This window comes from Telopea speciosissima, chromosome 10 (genome assembly GCF_018873765.1).
Source record: "Telopea speciosissima isolate NSW1024214 ecotype Mountain lineage chromosome 10, Tspe_v1, whole genome shotgun sequence".
Classification (NCBI taxonomy): domain Eukaryota; kingdom Viridiplantae; phylum Streptophyta; class Magnoliopsida; order Proteales; family Proteaceae; genus Telopea; species Telopea speciosissima.
The window spans coordinates 44,345,071-44,359,964 of record NC_057925.1 but is presented as its reverse complement, the minus strand read 5'-3'; the positions used below and the strand labels follow the sequence as shown (position 1 = coordinate 44,359,964).

Sequence of the window (14,894 nt, the reverse complement as noted above, 5' to 3'; positions counted from 1 at the left end):
ATGCCTCAACCTTCAGATGACCATTGGGAGATAAAAGTATCCCTTGTCTCGGAGCAGACTTCAAGTATCGTAAGATGCAAAGGACTACCTCCATATGAGAAGAATAAGGATCATGCATGAATGGCTGACCATACTAACTTGATAGGGTTAGGATGAAGATCACGATAATTAGATTTATCATGGCTACCCTGATCAGAGGTGGCAGTCGAAGTATCAGTGGAGTCACCCATAGGGCTGAGAAGGGCTGTGATGTAGAGAAGCCCAAACAAAAGCTAAACCAAGGGCTGAGAGCAGAGCCGAGTGCCCCTTTGTGATGAGAAACACACCCCCAAAAAAGGCAGAAGCAATAGAGGTGACCCCCCCAAGATCGATTGTGTTAGGGTTTTGGAAAAAACCCAAAAAAGAGAAATCGATGTGGGGAGGGGAACCCAAAAAAACCTGCTGCAGAAGAAGCCTGTCTGAATATGTCCAAGAGCCTGTAGGGAATGGCTCAGATTAAAAAAAATCCAAAGTGAAACAGCAGCCGCAAGCAACCGTAGTCCCAATGTTGATAATGCACAGGGTTTTGTTGGAGAAAAACCCTGAAATTAAGAGATTGAATGGGAGAAAAGGGGTCTTCAGCACCTGTATGAAGCTTGATAGCAGCAGTCCATTGTCGCAGAAGGTCTCCAATATAGGGAGAAACAGTCCCAATAAATCACAGGGCCTGATCTTCAAAAAAAATTGGAAACTCCAATTACCGTAGGAGAGAACCAGCAGCATCCATCGAATAGGAATAATAGGTCATGAAAAAAGAAAAAAAAAAAAAAGAGGTGGGAAGAGGGCAGCAACTAGATCATCTGATCACCTCTGCAGTGCTGCCCTTAGAGAAGGAGAAGAAGCAAGGAGAAGGGGGAGAAAAAAGATCGAGAGAGAAGGGAAAGAGAGGAGAACACGATGGGAGGGTGGGGTTTTTTTTGAAAACAGATCAGAGATATCGTGGCTCTGATACCATGTTGTCAAAATTGCAGCCAAAGGCTGCGGAGAGTGGCATAATACTTAGAGACAGTCAATTCCCCCTGAGTAGTATGAAGGACCTTTTTTCGAAGTTCATAAACCTGAGCATCATTACCAAGCTGTCCATATGTCTCCTTACAGGCAGACCAAATCTGAGAAGCCGTATCAAGGAGGAGAAATCCCTGTGCAAGGTCTGAAGTCATAGAGCCAACCAAATAGGACATAAGAATACCATTGTTGGCAAGCCATCCAGTCTGGACAGCACCTGGAGCAGTCGGCATGGGTATAGAGCCATCAATGTGGCCAGTGAGGCCCCTTTCAGCAATAGCAAAAGATGCAGATCGTGACCATAGCAGGTAGTTGCTGCCATCTAACTTCCGCTGCTACTGCCAATTCCTCTGCTCCATTAGGTTCAAATTTTCCCCGGTCAGGTATCTCATTTGGTGGTCATTGTGCTTCTGTGGCATCCCATCCCTGGATCATTGATTCCGGGGCTACAGATCACATGACTGGTTCAACTAGCTTATTTCATCGCTATTCTCCCACTTCTGGGAAAGACAAGGTCAAAGTGGCTGATGGTTCCCTTTCTTCCATATCTGGAAAAGGAATCATCAACTGCACTTCCACCCTTCCTTTGTCTTCTGTTTTACATATACCTAATTTTACTACTAACCTACTTTCCATTAGTAGTATTACTCGTGATCTTAACTGCCAAGTAACTTTTTTTCCTTCCCATTGTGTTTTTCAGGAACTGGCCTATATATCTAACAGTTCTACCTTGGGATTTGCACCTTTGTTGGTGGGAATTTAGTGACTTGGCGAAGCAAGAAGCAAGCTGTAGTTGCCTGATCCTTTTCGGGCTATGACCCATGATATTTGCGAGCTTCTTTGGTTGCAAGGACTCCATTGTGATTTATGTGTTCCTGTTGAGCTGCCTATGCGTCTATATTGTGATAGCAAATCAGCAATAAGTATTGCTCACAATCCAGTTCAACATGACCGTACTAGTATATTGAGATCGATCGTCATTTCATCAAGGAAAAGTTGGAGCAAGGAGCAATATGCATTCCATTCATTCGGTCTGGTTATGAGTTGGCTGATATCTTTACTAAGGGTATTAGTAGTAAAAGTTTTGTACCTATTGTTAGCAAGTTGGGCATGTTTGATATTTATGCACCAACTTGAGGGGGAGTGGTCAAGGTATTTTTGTCCTAGGGGTATTCTGTCCATGTACCTATTCTAGAATGTTCTCTCATATAGTATAAATAAAGAGGGGCTATGATCATATAGTCACACGCCATTATTCTCAATTCTCCACATACCATTTTTGTTTTTCATCTGTTGATCTTTTGTGCAAACCCCGCATTGAAGTTCCCACTGGCATGTTATTTATGTTTCAAGTTTTCTTCTGCTAGAGAATTGTTTCTTTGAAGGTCTACAGTTTTAGCAACACTTGAACTGTGCTTTTCTTAGGGTGTTAAGAATATATTTAGTTGCTAAGTAGGAGGCAGGTAATATTTTAAGTATGGGATTTGGGAAGAGGAAGGTCACTTCTTAACCAAATTTTATTTGCTCAATCTTTGTCAATTTAGTTACAGTACTAAAAGATCTTGCTGCTTATTGTTTGACAATTTTTCTTCTTTGCTCATTTTTTTATATTGTTAAGAATATGATGCTGATTTCTTCTTCCCCTCCCCCCTTCCTGCAGGCTTAAAATCTTTGTTCCTATTACATTCCTTGCTTTGGCAATCCTGGTACCAGTTAATTGGACCAATGGCACCCTTGAACATTCAAATGTGGTTTTTAGTGACATAGACAAGCTCTCTATTTCAAATATTCCAGCAGGATCAGAAAGGTGTGTTGTCATTTTCTGTTGCTATTTTTTTGCACATTTTAATCACCATCAACTCATGTCACATAAGAATTGTTGAATTAAAAAAGAAAAGGATGACTTCACATTGCATTTTGTACTGATGGGCATAATTTATATTCCATCTGCATTATTCTCTATACCATGCACTATTAGAAGCCGTTTATTATATTACTACCCCCCTCCCCCCATAAAACTTGGTATCAATAGATGGTGAATATATATTTCAAGTTAAAATGTTTATCTTTCTTCTTTTAAAAAAATATATATATATGATTCTATTCAGCTTTCTTATCTTCGTTAAGTTCTTTTTCTTCTGGCTGCACCTTATCCTTGTACTCTTTGTTCTTGTTTGGAAAATTATTAAAGGAGACCACATTCAGATGACTCTTAAGTTTTATTGGGAATCTCTATAAACAACTGCTGCCTATTTTCTTCTTAGCCTTGGGGGCATCTTACTGCCTTCAAATAAAGCTTTCCTGTTCAAGAGAAAAGGGGGGGGAGGGAGGGGGGGGGGGAGAGAGCCTTTGATTGGCATTCTCTTGAATGTTGGCCTTCATTTAAGTTAGGGTTTCCTTACCTGATGATCCTATCTGAACTATTTTTTATTTGATGATATTTTTATTTTCCTGATCATCAGGTTAGCATTTTGGTTTGAATAAATGCAAGGGTTTGGCATATCTAAACCATCCTATTAGTTACATTGTTTTCAACTTTTTTACAGCCACAACCGTTGTGCAAAGAAATTGAACAGGTTGAGTAGTTGTAGATGACCAGAACCAACAGAGGGTTAATTTGTCTGGAAAACAGATGTGTTGATTTTATGACCAATGCCTTGTCTGTATGATTTTAGTGTCCATTCCCATCGGTAAAACTCAAAGAGATCCATATATTAACCATTTTCTTGTCTTGCCTCTGCACAACAATTTTGTATAAGGGAAAAAATTTACTATTATAAATGTTCAACTCTTTGAACAAGTTTCTCTAATCAAACCAATACAGAATTCAAAAGCAGGAATTGTATTTTCTGTTTGTTTTTTTACATAAAGTCATGCTTTATTCAGAATTATCGAACCTACTATTGAGCAATTCAGCCTTGCACCTATTTGATTTGCTTCCTCAGTGTCTCATAACAATTCCTTTCCCCTTCCCCAGGTTTTGGGCTCATTTAGTAATGGCTTACGTCTTTACCTTCTGGACATGCTATGTGTTACAAAAGGAGTATGCAATAGTTGCAGCAATGCGGTTGCACTTTCTTGCATCAGAGGAATGCCGTCCAGACCAGTTTACCGTAAGATTGACAATATTTTCACATAATTTGTGTGATTACAAGAGAATTTAATTTTGTCATTGTATTATTCTTATTGCATTTCATTACCTGATTCATTTTATCTGCATAGACTCACCCTAAGCACTCAAGTTGTTCAAGGGATGTGGATAATGTGTGAAGACGATTTAAAGCAGTTATGTGTGGCTTATCTTACTCTCTTGGTTCAACTAGAAAATGCAACTCCTTTTTTTCCCCGCCACTATGTTCACATTTCTAATTGTTCCAGTGGTCTTGTGTTGATGCATATGGCACTAGAATAGGCGGATTTTCATTTGAGGCCCTTGAACTATTCTACCAACATAGTCCCAGTGCAGATATTCCATTTCGAGGGTCCAATTGATTTGCTGGTCTTGGATTTACGTCTGATCACTGTCCCTGTACATTTGCAAATCGTCACCATTTAATTTTGGCTCTAAGTAAGGGTTTAGTTCAAGTGCCTCATATGTGTCATGTATTTTATGTGTGTATATTTTGGGAGGAAGAGGAGATTGAGATTTTTATTGTAAACCTATACATTGTACTTCTATTCCCTTTCCCTTTCCTCTGCCAGGAGTTCCTACTAGTGGCTATTGTTGCAAAAGACCATTATATTGAGAAGTTCAAGATTTTCACTGCATCGTGTTCTTTGTGCCAATACCTACTTTGTTTGGTTGTTTTCTGGAATATTTGTAGTCTCTAAGATGTTTGATTTCCTTATAAGAGTAATGCAGATTGCTAGAACTTTGGACCTTTTATATTTGAAGTTAGAAAATAGGTGGAATTTTAATTCCGTATTTAATTATATATTTTTTATATATATGTACATGCATTTAATTATAATTAGTAAGGCCATAGATGCTTGAAATGTTCTAAGCTGCAATGTTTCCAACTACCCTTTCAATAAGTACTTCCTATTCCTTAGATATAAAATGAAACTTGATCTTCTGCAGGTTCTTGTAAAAAATGTGCCTCCGGACCCTGATGAATCAGTCAGTGAGCTTGTGGAGCATTTTTTTCTTGTAAACAATCCGGATCACTATCTCACCCATCAGGTTAGTTCTTGCAAACTCATACAACTTCATTTATACTTTGAAATCCTAGGATGAAGAGAAAACAGTGAAATGACTAATTGTGTTTAAATTTTTCATTTTCTTTTTCGTTGGAGAGGTTAATATTTTAAATTATTTCAATTCATTACATTTATTCTGTATTTTATACAAGAAGGTGGTATAGCTTAGCTTTACATTTTGAGTTAGGAAAATAGTTCAAACAAATAGATATAATCTGTCAAATACACATCCTCCCCTCTAGGGTGAAAACCTAGAAGCTTATTAAATGTAAGAGACTTGTGGGGGTGGGTGTTAGGATACGATTACATATTTTACATGGCATATAGATGTCTAGCAGAGCACCTGACCCCGCTACTCTCTGATGAGGTCTACCCAGATTTTGGATACAAGTTCAAATTTTTATATGGCATAAAGATGCCAAGCAAAGCACCTGGCCGAGCTACTCTATGATGAGGGAGCACCCAATTCACTATAGGAGAGAAAGATAGTTTCGGCAAACTAACGGATAACAGAGAGCTTTGTTTTCTTATAGTCCCAAGGGGCATTCAGAATGCTTTCCTCTGACCTCCGTTATCTTAAAAAAATGTGCCTTTTCTTTCATACCATCCAATTGCTAATTGGATATGGTTCTAACAATGCTTTCTGGCCTTTGAATGTCTGGAAATTTATTTTTAGCATAGTAATAGGTATGTAAATGAGACAGCTTCAAAGAAGATCCTACCTTGAAGCTGACTAAGCCTTACGAAGGACGCAGTTACCTGCCGAGTGTGAAACCCTTGACTGAATGCAATTATTATTGGGACTTCATCATGTAGTGGCATTATCATGACTGGACCGCATGACCCGATCTAGAAAGCCAGACCAAGTTGAACTGGAGCTTTTGGTCCAATAAGGGTTGGTGGGGCTTAATATTATCTTTTATTTATTTTGTTTTATGTTGTTTACTTTTGTAAGTTGGATAACATACGATAGTTTTCAGTTTCCTTGTTGGAATCGAATTAAAGATTCTATATATATATATTAGACAATAATAATGCATGGTTGATCTTAGACGATCCCAAGCTTTATATTTATATGAGAAAATGACACAAACATGGACAGAATTGCCCTTACACAATAGAAAGCATAATAAAGAGGTAAAAAGTGGGGGTATTCTGGCCCATACAATCCAACACTCCCCCTCAAGTTGGTGTATATATGTCATGCTTCCCAACTTGACTAAAATAGGATGAAACATTTCGCCACTTAGCTCCTTCGTGAACACATCAGCTAACTGATTAGCAGACTTCACAAAGGGAACACAAATGAGTCCGGCTTCAATCTTCTCCTTTATGAAATGTCGATCAACCTCCACATGCTTAGTACAATCATGTTGGACAGGGTTATGAGCAATGAGGCAGCCTTATTATCACAATATAGCATCATGGGAAGATGGACAACAACACCAATATCCTGCAATAATCCTCTAAGCCATAATAGTTCACAAATTCTTTGTGCCATCGCACGGAACTCGGGTTCAGCACTGGACCTTGCCACAATATTCTACTTCTTGCTACGTCATGTGACAAGATTTTCACCCACAAAAGAGCAATATCCAGAAATGGATTTTCTGTCGGTAAAGCCAGCCCAATCGGCATTAGTGTAAGCTTCAACCTTTAGATGACCATTGGGAGATAAAAGAATTCCTTTTCTTGGAGTAGACTTCAAATATCGCAAGATGCGAAGAACTGCCTCCATATGAGAGGAATAAGGATTATACATAAACTGGCTCACCAAACTCACAACAATAGCTATGTCTGGTCGTGTATGAGAGAGGTAGATTAGTTTGCCCACCAGTCGCTGATAACGACCTTTGTCAACTGGTTCACCTTCCTTCTCCTTGAGTCTTTTAGTAGCTTCCATGGAGTGTCTGAAGGATGACACCCTAACAGCCCAGTCTCAAACAATAGATCTAGGATATATTTTCTTTGAGCAAGAAAGATGCTCTTTGAAGACCGAGCAACCTCTATCCCTAGAAAATATTTTAGAGTTCCCAGATCCTTTATTTTAAACTCACGGCCAAGGAAGAGCTTCAATTTGTTGATCTCACCACCATCATTTCCGGTTACCACAATATCATCAACATATACTATGAGAATGGCTACCTTATCACCAACTCGTTTGATGAACAATGTATGATCAACATTGCTTTGTTTGTATCCCACAGAAACCATAGCCTTGTGAAACCTGTCGAACCAAGCTCTAAGTGACTGTTTCAACCCATAAAGACCACGCTTCAATTTACAAACCTTGCCCCTGGTAGTATAATCAGAGAAGCCTGATGGAATGTCCATATATACCTCCTCCTCTAGCTCTCCATGGAGGAAGGCATTCTTCACATCCAACTGCTGAAGATCCCATCCAAGATTTACAGCACAGGATAACAAAACTCGTACAGTGTTGAGTTTTGCCACCGGTGCGAAGGTCTCCTGGTAGTCAACTCCATATGTCTGAGTAAAGCCCTTTGCAACCAAACGTGCCTTGTATCGATCCATTGTTCCATTTGCCTTTTGTTTGACCACAAACACCCATTTACATCCCACTGGTTTTTTCCCTGGAGGAAGAGCTACAAGATCCCACGTATTATTTTTTTTAATGATCTCATTTCTTCCAACACTGCCTTCCACTTTCCATCTGTAGATGCTTCCTGCCAATTTTTAGGAATAGAAACAGAAGAAAAAGAGGACACAAATGCACGAAAGGAGGGAGAAAGAGAACTATAAGAAACAAAACGAGATATGGGATGCTGAGTGCAAGTCCTAGTACCTTTGCAATGAGAAATAGGTAGGTTGGAAGAAATCTTACCAAGAGAAGTAGGATCTTAATCCTGAGTCGGCAACTGGATAAGTATTAGTGCTACAGTGGATTGAAGCTGCCCTTTTCTGGAACATTCTTTCTTTATAGGTGATAATGTTGGAGTTGTCAATTCTCTTATGAAATTCACCAATGGTTCTCTGGACTGGAGTTAACTCCCCCTGAATAAGAACATTACCACCACTATTTTCCATGATCTCCCCTCGTATAGGATTCCCTTTGGATGAAGGGACAGCAGCCAAAGTAGGAGCAGCAGCTAAAGTAGGGGCAGCAGCCAAAGTAGGGACAGCAGCTAAAGTAGGGGCAGCCTCATCACAATGAGGAGATAAAAGAGGAGGAACCTCAAAGGTCAACACATCTTCACTAGAACTCTCCCCTTGAAGATGTGGTGAAGGATAGCATAAAAGGCTTTCATAAAAAATTAAATCCATACTAACCAGAGTACGACGGGTAGGGGGATGGTAACATTTGTAACCTTTCTGGGTTAGAGAATAACCCAAAAAGATACATCGTAACCCATAGGGTTCAAGTTTAACAGGAGATTTTGATACATCGTAACCGACGGAGTTCAAGTTTGCCAGGAGATTTTGTATCCCTAGCATAACACACACAGCAAAACACCTTTGGTGAAACCACAAAGGAGGAATTCCCATGTAAAACCTCAGTCGGACTACTAGAGTCAAGAACCCGAGTAGGTAACCGATTAATGAGATAGGCTGCAGTGAGATCGAGTAAACATCAATGCTCTTGCCACTTCTAATAAGTGGTGGATCTTCCTTTCAGCCACACCATTTTGGGCTGGGGTTTCAACGCAACTAGTCTGGTGAATAATGCCATGATCAGCAAGGTATTTTTGAAATTGATATTCCTTATACTCGGTTCTGTTATCACTTTTCAAAATTTTGAGAGTAGCCTGGAACTGAGTTTAGACCATTTTATGAAAATGCTAAAAACATGAAAAAACTTGATTTTAGTGTGCATAAGATAGACTCATGTGTTTCGAGAGTGACAATCAATAAATAAAACAAACCAACGATGACCAGAAAGAGAAGTTATGCGACTAGGACCCCAAACATCAGAATGCACCAAATGAAAACAAGAACAACTCCTTTTATTTGAAATAGAATAAGTTAAATGAGTCTGTATGGCCAGAACACAAGCCTCACAAAAAAAATCCTCCTTATTACAATTTTTGACTAAGTAGGAAATAAATGAGCTAAAATTCCTAATGGAGGGTGACCTAATCTAGAGTGTCATTGGTAAAGTTCCGAAGAGACCAAAGAGTCCTGGTGTGGCGAAGAAGGTACTGGTGGTGGAGTAAGACAACCATCATCAAGCAGGTACAATCCACCGTACACTTTACCCAATCCAATCGCCTTCCCAGAGACCAAATCTTGAAAAACACAATGGGAAGGAAAAAATGTTACTTTGCAGTTAAGATCACGAGTAATACTACTAATGGAAAAGAGGTTAGTAGTAAAATTAGGAATGCGCAAAATAGAAGACAAAGGAAGAGAGGAAGTACAGTTGATGATTCATTTTCCAGAGATGGAGGAAATGGAACCATCAGCTACCTTGACTTTGTCATTCCTAGACGTGGGAGAATAGTGATGGAAAAAGCTAGAGGAACCATTAATGTGATATGTAGCTCCAGAATCTATGATCCAAGGATGGGAAGCTACTGAAGCACAATGACCACCAAATGAAATACCTGACCGGACAAAATGTGAATCTGAAGGAGCAGAGGAATTGGCAGTAGCTCATGTAGTAGAAGTAGCAGTAGTAAAAGACCTTAGCACACGTAGGAATGCCTGTAGATCATCTTGGAATTGACCAATGTCAGTAGCAGGGGCTATGGTAACAGTCTCAGTGTGATGAGCCTTGTTCTTTAATTTTTTTCTTGGCAGCCCATTTTGCTTCAAGGTCAGCTAGTTTCCCGTGAAGCTTCCAACATTTCTCTTTGGTGTGGTAGGGCTTGTGATAGTGCTTACAAGTAACAGTGCCTATAGTAGAATCACCAAGAGAAAATTTTCCAACAGGTGCAGAGTAGCTGGGGCAACAGTCTGGAGGGCTGATTGGTCAGTAATAGGAGGGTGCATCATAGCAGCCCTACGGTTTTCTTTAGAAGAGACCAAGGCATAGGACTGTTCAAGTGTGGGAAATGGAGAATGGCCCAACACTTGAACACGAATCAGTTGGATTTTAGGTTAAGAAAGTGAGTAAGAGAGGAGGAAGAAATTGGAGGAGGAAGAAGGAGACAAGAGAGAAGAAGGAGAATAATATTTCGGTAGAATGTGTGTTGTGAGAGATAGCTCACCACCTATATTACTTCATTAATAGACTTCGAGAATATTACATACACCTCCCTAAGGAGGTAAAAGGTAAGAAAAGTAAAAAGTAGAAAATACACAATAGAGCAACTAGATATAAAACTAGTTCCCAAACTACCCTTATCACATGAGTTCTAACAACACTAACACTCCCCCTCAAGTTGGAGAATAAATGTCATGCATTCCCAACTTGCACAGGAGAGTATCAAACTGAACAGAGGTCAGAGCCTTGGTGAAGATATCCGCTAGTTAGTCACCGGTCTTCACAAAAGGAGTACAAATGCAGCCTGAGTTTATCTTTTCCTTGATAAAGTGTCGATCCACTTCAATGTGCTTGGTCCTGTCATGTTGCACTGGATAATGGGCAATACTAATGGCTGCCTTGTTATCATAGTAGAGTCTCATAGGGCCTTCAGTGTCAAATCTCAGTTCCTGAACAAGCCTTTTCAACCATATGAGTTCACACACTCCATGAGCCATAGCTCTAAATTCTGCCTCTGCATTGGATCTGGCTACGACATGCTATTTTTTGCTTCTCCATGTAACCAAATTACCTCCCACAAAGGTACAATAGCCTGAGGTAGATCTCCTGTCTATAATGGATCTAGCCTAATCGGCATCAAGGAAGCCTTCCACTCTCAAGTGATTGCGCCTTGCATACAACAGTCCTTTCCCTGGAGAAGACTTCAAATATCTGAGAATGTGATACACAACATCAAAGTGGCCACTCTGGCTTTGATACCAATTTGGTGCAATTTGGGAGGACTAGCACACCAGGATTTGTCCTACAATGAGCATTTGATTTAAATCTGATTATTGAGGGCTGAAAGAGGATGGAGAGTAGGGGAAGCAAAGGGGTAGGGATGAGGAAAAGTGATGGGTCAAGTGGAAGATGATGGGTCAAATTCAAATAGAGAAGAAGAAGATGATAGGTTGAAAGTTAAAGAAGATAAGAGGAAGAAAATATGGGGGAGAGATATAACTCACCAAATAAAGTGAGAGGGAAAAGGTGCTCAATGCACTACTTTGGTTAAAGGCTTCAGTTTTCAATCTTCAATTCAATCTCACTGTTACATTCGTTGGCTACAAAAGTAGTATTTAAAGAAAAAGTAAGTCTTAACTATATAAATGCCTAGAAACTAACTCCAAGAAAATTACTTTTTAGCACATAACTATTGGACTCCCTAGACTTATAACTCACCCTAGAAACTAATACCAATAATGTATTAAAATCTTAGACTTTAACTCTTAAACTTCTAGTCTAGGGATTTTAAATGTTACATTAATACATTTGAGAATACTAAAAGACACATTAAAATATTCTAGTGGCTTCTTGGGCTAGCCTACGAGGGCCCCACCAGTAAAGAAAGTCGCAGGCCTAGGCTTGGCCAGCTTAACCCACAGCTGTGCTTGGTCTTGGGCCAAAAATGCCATGCATCATGAATTGTCTTAACATTGTTGTTACACCCAGTTTCAATAATCCAAATCTTTAGTCACAAGAAGATAAAGAGATAGTGCTGATTGGATAAGTTTAATCAGATATATTGATAGTTGACATAAAAATGTTTGTTATGTTGTAGTTACATTATTAATTTTATTGTATGTGGTGCAAAATTGTTTTGCATTGCCTGTGAATGGGATTACACCATGTTAGAATATTTTTGCATCCTGATCTCTCTAGCTCTCCCTCAGCCATGGATATTTTGAGAAGAGTTGTAGGGAACATTATGTGATAATGGCTCAAAGCTATAGCTGAGTGCATGTCTCCATCATATAATGATATTGGAGAGTAACCCACCAAAAAGAAATACTGAGTGAACAAATTAGTTGACGACAGCCACCAAAAAGAAATACTAAGTGAAATTCCTAAGATGTAAAGAACGTATTAGTTGAAGACAGCCATCATGGATGCACAATTTTTATCTCCAAGTCCATAAGATACATGGAGTCTTGTGGCAAATGAGTGCTTCCTGAACAATTCTAAAGTCTTATTTATCAAATATTCATGTGGTCTAGATAACAGCAAAGCGAATCATATGAAGCCACTAAACATAATTCACATACTTTTCTCTTTAGTGTAATATTTGTACAAGTACAAGCAGTTACATATTTTAAATATATGTTATCAAGGAGGAGAAGATGCTTTATGCTCTCATTCTTAATCTGAGAATTGCATTCAGGTTGTTTATGATGCAAACAAACTTGCCAAATTAGTTAAAAAGAAGAAGCAGATGCAGAACTGGTTAGATTACTATCAGCTCAAATATTCTAGAAATAAATCTAAGAAGCCATCTATGAAGGTATGGTTATATTTTTGTAGTTACTTGGAATGTCTTGTAATTTTAAGACGTGTATTTATTGTTTATGTTGGTACTATGTTTTTTCTCACTTTTGAAATTGTTTCTTGATTCATTGAACAGACTGGTTTTCTTGGTCTTCGGGGAGAAAGAGTGGATGCAATTGATTTTTACACAACTAAGACTGATCAATTATCAAAAGATGTAAGCACCCATGCAATGATAATATCTTTAGCTCTTCTGTAAAAACCCATTTTTTTCCCCCAGGAAATAAACCCTGATGATCATAATTTTAATTTTATGCCATTATGTCATCTTTTAATTATTTGGGATTGGTTGGGATAGGTTGGGATAACTGCCTTAATTTCCTACTTCAGCTCATTGTTTATGGCTCACAGTGATTCAGTGTCCATATATTGATGCATGGTATTATCGGTTATCTCCTAAAGCTACTATTTCTCTAGCTAATTTAGGTCCTGTATGGCATGAATCTCTAAGCTCAAATATGATGAATCCTCCTGATATATGCTCTTCTCCCTCAAATGATCCTTTTTGACTATCATTATTGATGCAGTTATACATGAATCTCCAAGCTCAAATATGATGAATCCTCCTGATATATGTTCTCCCACAAATGGTCCTTTTTGGCTACCATTATTGATGCAGTTATACGAAGAGTTATTTAGGATTTTTTTTGGTAATTTTCTTTATTCCTTTTATCATATTGATAGAGTTGTAGGAGATAGGGTTGTGGAGTTTGATTCAAACTGTACTTCAGTCATTGAGTTTGAATAGGTTTACTTTTTGTTACAAGTCTTCATATTAATTTAAAGCATCATAATATTCAGATTGGAATGAATCAAATTTGAGTTTACGTCGTTGGCTGGCAAGAGCTGCGGGTGTGCAAACCTCTCCCCTCTCTTTGAATCTATTCAGTTCTTGTCATTCTCCTAGGTATTCCTGTTCCATTACCCTTCTCTTTGTTTTCCTTTCTATTTTTATTATCTTCTGTTTTTTTCTTTTTCCCTGCTAACGGTAGTATAGAAGTTGAGTTTGAGTGGCTTACCCGCCTCATCATAAAAAGTTGGTTTACCCTGAAATTTTGGGTGTCAGTTCATCACTCTCGGGCGACTCAAAGTGCTTGACCCTGAAAACAGTTTCTGTTGTGCGAACTTACCTTCAACTAGAACAAAGTGCTATCTTACTGCAGGTTTTCTTTGAAGTTGCTCGATCCTTCGAGTGCTTGCTGAAATCAACTGGTCCTCAAGAATCTGACCTCCCCCTGAAGTCTTGGCCTGATCAGTGTGTTCCTTGATGAGTTCGACCACTTGAACCTACCCTGGTTTACCACTCTGCTCTTGGTCGAGCGGTTCATCAACCTCTCACTATGTATTTAACTGTAATATTTTTATTTACAGCTAAGCCCATTAATCCTTGCTTTATTCCATTCATTCTCCTCCCTAAATGTAAATTTCAGAAGTATCCTCTCTTGAAATTTTAATTCCTATTTCATCCCTGATTGGCCTAAAAGGTCATCAGTATTTACGAGTTTTCCACTGCTCTTTAAAACTTGAAGTGTTTGATTACCTATGGGCCCATAGCAACCCATAATCAGGGTTTATTGAGCTTGGGATCACATCAATTATGTTTACCAAGCATTTCAAAATAGGAGCCAAATCCATCTTTGACACAATTTTAGTTAGAGTAGTATAGTGAAGCTGGTGTAGACAGATCGGGGGGATTTCCTTATTCTACTATAGTTATGGCTCTAAGGGGAATAAATAATTGATATATTGTTGTAATCATTTTTTCCCTCTTTTTTTTTTTTTTTTTCAAGAGAGAACATAAACAAAAAATACTTGATATTTTTTATAAGATTTGTAGAATGATTTTTATTATGATGTTCATATATGTTGCAATATGTACACCTTTTGGGGGTAGTTTAATTATTATTTCATTAGGTATAGCCTTGTCTCTTATAAATTCAGCTAGTGTAGCTGTGTAGGGGTATTTCTGTCCCCTTTGTAATTTTCCCTGTCTGATCAATTAGATCATTCAAGCCATTCATTCAAATCGTGTTTTGATAACATGGTATCAGAGCCTCCTAATCTGATCTAGAGTTACAGGAAAGAAAAAAATTTTTTCCTATCACTTTCTCCCTCCTTTCTC

The 14,894-nt window shown here is 38.6% G+C and overlaps 1 protein-coding gene across 3 annotated transcripts in view; it reads left to right on the top strand.

The window, feature by feature from the left end:
- Positions 1 to 14,894, top strand: part of LOC122641924 (calcium permeable stress-gated cation channel 1-like) — a 101,685-nt gene that overhangs the window by 47,613 nt on the left and 39,178 nt on the right. For all 3 annotated transcript variants that reach the window (XM_043835260.1, XM_043835258.1, XM_043835259.1), the window contains exons 3-7: positions 2,705 to 2,851; positions 4,022 to 4,157; positions 5,126 to 5,227; positions 12,609 to 12,728; positions 12,849 to 12,929. In XM_043835260.1, the coding sequence (XP_043691195.1) occupies positions 2,705 to 2,851; positions 4,022 to 4,157; positions 5,126 to 5,227; positions 12,609 to 12,728; positions 12,849 to 12,929 (586 nt within the window). The remainder of the gene's footprint in view (positions 1 to 2,704; positions 2,852 to 4,021; positions 4,158 to 5,125; positions 5,228 to 12,608; positions 12,729 to 12,848; positions 12,930 to 14,894) is intronic.